The sequence below is a fragment of the Physcomitrium patens genome, chromosome 2 (genome assembly GCF_059467195.1).
Source record: "Physcomitrium patens ecotype Gransden chromosome 2, ASM5946719v1, whole genome shotgun sequence".
Lineage (NCBI taxonomy): Eukaryota > Viridiplantae > Streptophyta > Bryopsida > Funariales > Funariaceae > Physcomitrium > Physcomitrium patens.
In genome coordinates this window covers 18,303,974-18,312,139 of record NC_143411.1, presented here as the reverse complement: position 1 = coordinate 18,312,139, position 8,166 = coordinate 18,303,974, and the positions used below count along the sequence as shown (strand labels likewise).

At 33.3% G+C, this 8,166-nt stretch overlaps 1 protein-coding gene across 1 annotated transcript; it reads left to right on the top strand.

Moving 5' to 3' along the window:
• The first annotated feature begins 687 nt into the window (after window positions 1–687).
• Window positions 688–4,275, top strand: LOC112273866 (uncharacterized). Its single transcript, XM_090248216.1, has 4 exons — window positions 688–2,007; window positions 2,450–2,578; window positions 2,855–3,365; window positions 3,464–4,275. The coding sequence occupies exons 2-3, from the start codon at window positions 2,528–2,530 to the stop codon at window positions 3,206–3,208; spliced, it is 405 nt and encodes a 134-aa protein (XP_090104342.1). The 5' UTR covers window positions 688–2,007; window positions 2,450–2,527; the 3' UTR covers window positions 3,209–3,365; window positions 3,464–4,275.
• Window positions 4,276–8,166: the final 3,891 nt, after the last annotated feature.

Below are 8,166 nucleotides of genomic sequence, written 5' to 3'. Positions count from 1 at the left end.
GTTCAGATTTGCTATGGTTTTGATTGCGACAATGAATACTATGAACCATGACAACTTCTCGATCATGGCTGACAAAGCTGCCTTCATGTCCGTTGGTAGTCAGAGGATTGGCAGCGATGCAGAGTGCCCCATCCTGTCACTGCAATTATCGGTTTAGGTTTCATGGTATTTTAATATGATGGAGTAGAATGCGTCGGGTCGTACTCCACGATTGCAGCTCTCAATTGTGGTCGCCATGGATTGTTGGAACTTCTCTGTCACTGCTGTTAGATCATGGACAAGGGCACGTTCTGGAGGCTGAACAGGGTGGTAGCTGGACCTGACGGCTTGTCATTGCAGAGCTCAATGGATAGATGTGTTGGGTTTCTATCAAAGATTGCTCCTACTAAATATATTGCAAGAAACTGAGGGGACAGGTGTCCCATGATCCTAAGTGTTTGAGTATTTAATAGAATTTCGCGAACACAAGATTGCCCGATTACGAATCGCCAGGTTTTTGGCAGTGCGTGGAAACCTTATACAATATTTTAGATTAACTCGTCGATGCACGAGCTGCGCGAGCCAATTATACACTACTCCACGCTTATTCAAATCTCGGACCGCAATATAAGATAATGACGGCTTCTTGGAAACTTCAGCTAGCAATTGCAATCAATGATTTCGATTGGACTAATATGGTACTACTACTTGCTGATAAATTCCTCAAAAGCTACCCAAAAGTCGGGAGAGGTGACAGTTATACTTGGAAAGTTCTGCTTCGGGGTAAGAGTATTGGTTTCCGTGCTCACAGTTTTGTCGTGCATCTGTGTTAATCGAGTATTTGTCATGAACCGGCATCCTGCTTGATCTCGTACTTATGATTATTATTATTATTATTATCCGACATATACTGGTAGACCTGTCGCACTGATTGATATGGGGTTGAATATTCCACCTGAAGACATGCCCTTATTAACGTACATTGAGTCGATGATACGTCATGAGTGATCAGGCTGTCTGGTACCGATCTTGGAATATTGAAATATTACAAGCACCGATTGATCGACGGTCATTAAGGTTAATGAGTGGAACCCTTAACGATCAAGGGTTTTCTGTGCCAATCTACATTCTGATGTCACGCTCTTCATTCCTTGCGAATAAATTTAGACATAAGATTTGGGGTTCGATGTGCCTGTTTTGTCATGAACTTCTGATTTCTTCACCAGACGATCTCGTCGCACATCTGATATGGATTTGCCAAGAGCAGGACAGGTTTTCCACGACTCCATTCATTGAGTTTTATGATCTCTGGTATAATCGTATTTTTGTCATCTTCTACATCCCACATAGCTAAGCTTGGATACTGATTTAGATTCTATGCTAGATCTTCTTCAACAAGTTTAGGTTATAATTTTAGATTTGAGGGTCGGAGGTGATAAAACATAATGACCACGATATCTGAATAAGCGTAGTTACCAGGCACTTTGTGCTACTATGACGCATGTCCATAATTCATGTGAGGTTTCAAATCTCTGACTCGGATATTTTCTAGCTCGATAAAGAAAATGAGTGTCCTGCCTGTAATTCGCATCCAACGGACAGGTTTTTTTTTATAAAAAGAAATCAGTTACAGGTAATCATTCCCAGCTGAATCTGACAAAAGATCGATGCGCAATATTCGCTCATATTCTGAAGGGTTTGAATCACGTTTCGGAAGGTAGAAGTCTAGAGTCCCCAGACCTGTGTTAACAACAGGTTCTACCATTGTGTTCTTCTGAGGCGCCAGAGACGTTGTGATCGAAGTCATTTTGCTTGTCCAAGTTATTGCATTCTTTACGCGAGTCATTTGTGTGTAATATTTTCTGCAGGAAATCCCGGCAGAGAGGTACTCCTTAGTATATTCATTTTAACTTCTATGAATGAAGCTTGGAAGCAGTTAATGCATGGATGATGAAACCAGACGTCCTCAGAGGAGGGCACATGACACAAGTAAACCTAGTTCAGAATGCGAAAAAAGTTCAGGAAAAGGTCAGCATTTCGAAGTGGTGCAATCTGACCTTGTTGTGACGTGCAAGTTAAACGTAAAGTAAAAGACAACCATTGTCAGTGCATTTAATCAAATCTAATTTGACGGCATCTCGAAGCAGGCTCCTCTGCACGTATGAATTACGTTCATTTTATAGAAATATTCAAAGTTTTGAGGTAATTTTTATTGCAGAACTGTTTTTCAACAGATTCCAACAGGAAAACGCTGTAAATTTGAAAGAATGTTCGAGTTATAGTAGCGAATACGTGTATTGAAACAGAATTCGTTCGATGGTAAATTATGGATTCGTGAATGTTATGGCTCTCCGGAGTTCATTTCTGCAATCCGTATGAGAAGGCGAAACTTTCCAATTCTTTTCTTTGTTGTAGGTCCACATACAAGAATTGACAACTCTCTTATTGCTGATCTGTTTATGTTTTGAAGGCTCTGCATAAGACCTGCGCAAAAACATTTACAATGAAATAGGATTCATCATCTTTCCAGCGGGAGTACATTGTTTGAATGCCGGCTTGGTTGGTTCAAACTGAGGAGAGTCTACCTGAAATACATCTGGTGAGTGTCGAGGAGTTACATTTGAATTTTAGAGTTTATTGTTCCTCGATGATGTTTGCAGCATAACCGATGCGACACCAAAAGGGCACTTCCATCGTTCACATTTCCTAGCTGGCGAGCTTGTGTAACAGTTGCCACAGTTCATTGACATTGCGGCAGTTGAGGTCACTGAGTATCACGAACTTGTCAAATTTAAGCAGAAGCCCATGCACACACACCCACACCCACCGAGGCATCATGACCACCTACAAGCTGTTGATTATTATTTACTTACAGGTGTGGAACGTGGATAGGTTTCCTGTAATGCTGGCAAACGCCGCCAGTGTTTACTACTTGAACATGTGCAAGAGACCTGTTCTAGCACCTGCTCACCTAAAGGTCCACCGATCACGAACGCGACCATACAGGCTAGTCGTGCCACAGACGTATGGCACATCTGATCACAAACGTGGGACGTTGTTTTGGAGGATCAAACCTCTGCCCTACCGTACAAACGCTCCTTTCCTCGATGACCACTGCATCGAAATCTTCTGTGCTTTCACTGAAAGCTCGCAGCGCACGTTCCACTTCTCTTGCTCGTTCTTTTTTTCGTTTTTCTTATTATTATATTATTTTCTCGTGAACACTTAGCGAAGTGGTTGTCACTGCCCCAAGAGTGTTGAGCAGGAACACGAAATGCACAGAACTGATAAATTCAGCTCAAGTCGAATGTGAGCTCGAGAAAAGAAACACAATCAATATTGCGCAACAAGGAATTCTGTGCATCGTCTGAAGATGCGCATTGGAGGTCTACTTTTCTTTACTTTTCTTTTCTTTTGTTCTGTTTTTTGTTCCGTTGTCGTCGCCCACAACTTTGACGAGGTGAAGCTCATCGTGGCTTCGCAGGTTGAATTGGAGCAAAGCTGTAAGGATGTCACGAGTCAGCCCCGAAGACGAGGATGGCTCGAATCCAAATGGAACATTCTAGGTTTGATGCATTTGCTTAGAATCTTGAATGTGGAATCTGGAGATGCAGTGAAGTAAGAGCATCGCCACCGGTTGGCGCCAACTCTCGCAACATCTCGGTGGATGGCGTGGTGGCATGGCGCACGTGCCGGGACGGCCCCGGCACGGTCCCCACCCCTCCCCGCCAATATGGACAGCAAAAGAGAGGGTGTGGGCCCACTCAGAGCCCGTGTGAGACAGCCAGGTGGCGTCGACCGTATGGCAGGGTGGTCAGTATCTGCCAGGCTCTGTGACACGTGGCGGTATAATATTGGCTTTTGAATGGGCCCCATGAAAGGACAGGCCCGGCCTCACTAAGTCGTTTTCACGGCAGCCAAACGCCAAAATCCGCCGTGCCCGCCCTCACCCCCACCCTCGAGGGGGCCTTGGTGGAGAAGTTTTTGAGGGCGGGAGAGCGTGGCTGCCCGATGGCCCGAGCGTTGGCACCACCAGTGGCTATGCTCTAAGGAACTCACAGGATCACTGACCCCAGAGCAACTGTTGATGTTGTTGATGGAGGTGGTGTTGGGGCGAGTGGCTGTTGGGTGATATTAATGTTGTTAATGGCCCACTTGGCCTTGGTTATGATGTTTGAGGAAACGACAATGTCACATTGTTTGGTGGAATCACAAAAATAAAAGTTGTTTCTGATGATGATAGTTAATGGTGTATTTTCTTTAATGTTATTTTAACAAAAAACTTGAGAGGAAGGGGGCTGATGAGGGAAAAAAAAATCCTAGAAAATTCATACACAACAAGAAAGATTTTGTTCTATGAGAATGATTTTTTATTAAAAACTTCAATTAGAAAAAAAATTCTATGGTTGTTCGTTTATAGGATTTATTCCCAAAAATAAACCTTTTAAAAATAGAGGTTTTTTTTAAGGGTTGTTGCCACTACAATTTATTCTTATAAATATATATTATTAGAATTAAATTTACTTTCTATATAAATTATTATTACAAATATATATACTAAAAATATTAACAATTTTTTTGATTAAAATATAAATAAAACATGTTGAATGTATGGCTTTTGTGGTGGTAGTTAATTAGGATTTCTTTAGGATTTGATTAGGGTTCATTATAAATTCTATTAAGTGGCATGGTATATAGATGTAGATTACAATTAATGTCCTCAAAGTAGGTAGCAAATTAATCTAAGTGAATATGATAGGTTCAAAAAATATTAATCATGTAGGTATAAATAAGGATTTAAAGTTTGAAGTGACAATTTGCAACTTTGATTTCAACAAATAATTTTGCTTATTGATGTATTATTGAATGTGTATTAGTTAAATGAGATTTTTTGGTAAAAAAGTGATGATATTGGCAAATTCATAGTGAATTCTTATGAAGATATTGTTGTATATTTGACTTGTTTTAGAGATTTGTGTAGGCAGTGTGTACGGAAGGGATAAGTTGTTAAGATATATTTTTAAATTGCATTAATTGAAGTAGAATTTAAATTAAAAATTATGATTTTATGTGATTTTGTATAATTTAGACAAAGAAGACAAATTAAGAAAATGGTGCTTTAAAGAGAGTTATAAAAGCTATGGCCAATGGACATTCATACATACCTTATTGCAACAACAATTTGACTATGGTTTTATATTTATAATTTTGTAATTTTTAAGATGAGTTTAAATGAGTTCATATGTAATAATTTAATAAAGTTGTGATATATATATATATATATATATATATATTTTTTTTAATGAAGTACTTATATGAAACTATGTAGAAGTGCTAAAAAAAGAGCTAAAACAAAAAGAGAAGGAAATGACATAGATGCAAGAGAAGAAAAACAAGTGGATTTCAAAGAGGAAATAAATTTGTACACAATCGATGTAGCAAAGACTTCAACTTGTGGGCAACAAGAAAATAAAAGATTGAAGCTTTAGTAGCAATGCAATAAGGGAGATTGATTTGATGTGTATGTGAGCACAAATGGCAAATCAAAAATATTGCATTAGCATGGTTGTATAAATTAGACAATCTTTTAGTCATTTAATTGAACAGTCTTTTTCTTTTGAAAATCTTAAGATCTATTAGGTCATCTATTATTACAACTTCTTTCAGCTCATGACTTATTAGATCTATTGTTAATCAAATTTCCTTTTCAAAATCTATCAAATATTTATAATGATTTTCAAACTTTACTAGTATACCTTTAAAATAAAATATAATATTAGTTGGTGAATACAAAACCTCTCTAAGTAGATTTTAGATATAATTTATTTTATTCAATAATAAAAGGATGCTTTAAATCAATGAAAAAATGATTGTTCTATTGCAAAGAGGAGAATTCAAGCTATCAATATAAAAGATATGTTATTCAATGCCTCTATATTTATGCTTGTTATATTCTTAGCATATACAAAAAATACTCTATATATTAGGTATGTAGATTTTGTTTGCTTTCATCACTTGAATTTAATAATATTTATATAAAATGATTTAGTTGTTACTTCTTTGTAAGAAAATATTAACTTAGTGGAGTTTTTTATGTGTATTGTGAGTTATACAAGAATTATTAAATATTTGACAAGCTTGAATATTACATTAGTAGTGATGGTCATTACATTGCTACTAGTTGTTATATGTATGATATATTTTATAGAGATGCTTAAATGATTATTGTAAAATGAGGTTCTTTTGAAGGATACTTTGGAAATATGGAGTTTTTTATGCATAGATTTTTATTGGTTTTTTACATTGCTTATAAAAGTTTTATATTGACTTTAAAAAAATACCAAGAGAATAAATCTTTTTAGAAGGATCTTGTGTAAGCAAATACAAGATTACATTTTAGCATTATTCACATTAAGTATGCAATAGGCTATTATTTTGTTAATCCATATGACATGAATGACATGAATGATTGCTCTACAAACTTGCTCTCCAATCAACAAAAGAAGTCCATCTTTGCCTTAGGCATGCAGTTTTGTGCCTTGGAATTTGGTTTCAACCTTAGTTCATAAGTGGTCATCTTTAGATAACAATCTATATATTTTCTAGAATTTCTTTTTATGAAATTTATTCTTTACTTTTATCTAAAGATGAATATAATATTATCTTTATTAATCTACTTTATTTTATCTTTTTTAAGGTTCTACAAAAGAAATAGAAGTCATTTTTATAAAAATAAATAGTATTAATACTAAATATTTTAATACATCTTTATTATTTTTTATATATTTTTAATTAATTTTTTATAATATAATATAATATCTTTATTTATTTCTTTCTTTCACTTAATAGCCATATTACAAGGCAACAAGGTTCAACATTAAATTTTTGATTTTTTGTTATGTGGCACTAGTTGTTATGTTTCATGTATTTATTGCATGACTTTCTCTTATATTCTCTATCCATCGTTGTAATGAACTTCAATGGCTTAATTTGGATATGGATTTTTTTGTGATTCTTCTATTTACATTGTTCCATTGAAAATCTGACTTGGTTCTTAATCAATGCATGAATACATTTAGCACTTCTAAATATGTTGATGTTTGTATAATATGATAGAATTCACTAGTAGAAGTTTTTAAATGGAAACTACAAAATTGCATGAGCCAAATAAATTATAAAATCTCACCTAATGTATAATTTTTTTTATTGATCAAGGTTATAATTAATCTCACCTAATGTATATAAAATTGATCGAGGTTATAATTATGTATATATTATGTATATTATATATATTAAGTATGATTTTTCTATATACAAAAGAGATGTAAAGATTAGTAAATAAAACTACGTTTAAAAAAATAAAAAATAACACTAATTTATATCATTGATTTAAAAATCTAATTATATTTTATTCTTTAAATAATAAATGCTAAATCTTTGATTAAATTCATGTAAAGTATTTAAATTATAATATACATAATATACATAATATTTTTTATTAAAAAAATGTATAATTTTTAATAAAATTTAAATTATTTTATAATAAACTCGAATTTTTAAATACATGATATGTATGAAAAAAGCCATTTAAGTACAGTATTTACTTATATTATTTAATTATATTATTTTAGTATAGCATTTAATTATGTCATTAAATTATATTATTTAATATAATTTTTAATTATATAATTTAAACTATTTTATTCTAAAATAATGATATAAAAATGTAATATAATTTATAATATTATAAAACATATAATTCTTTAAAAACAAATATTGGTAAAACTATATTGTTGTAATAAATAATAAAAATTTAAAAACTTTAAAGTGTGTAGATTGAACCTTATAAAAATCATGAACATTATAAATCATAGAATTGCCATTGGATTTATATTAAAAGTTATACCGATTTTTCGTAAATAAAAAATGTACAGATTATCATTTTTTGCTAAATTATTAAAGTATAAATTTTTATTTTATTGCAAAATGATATTTAAAAATTATTTTCATGGATTTTTCTAATATATAACTACAATAGCAATATAGCATACAATGATTTATTTTCATTCTTTCTATTAAGTGTCTTTTTAATAAAAAAATCTAGTTTATTATTAAATTTTCTTATATATATATATTGGTTCTAGAAATATAAATATGAAAACATAAAATTTACATTAAAAATATAAA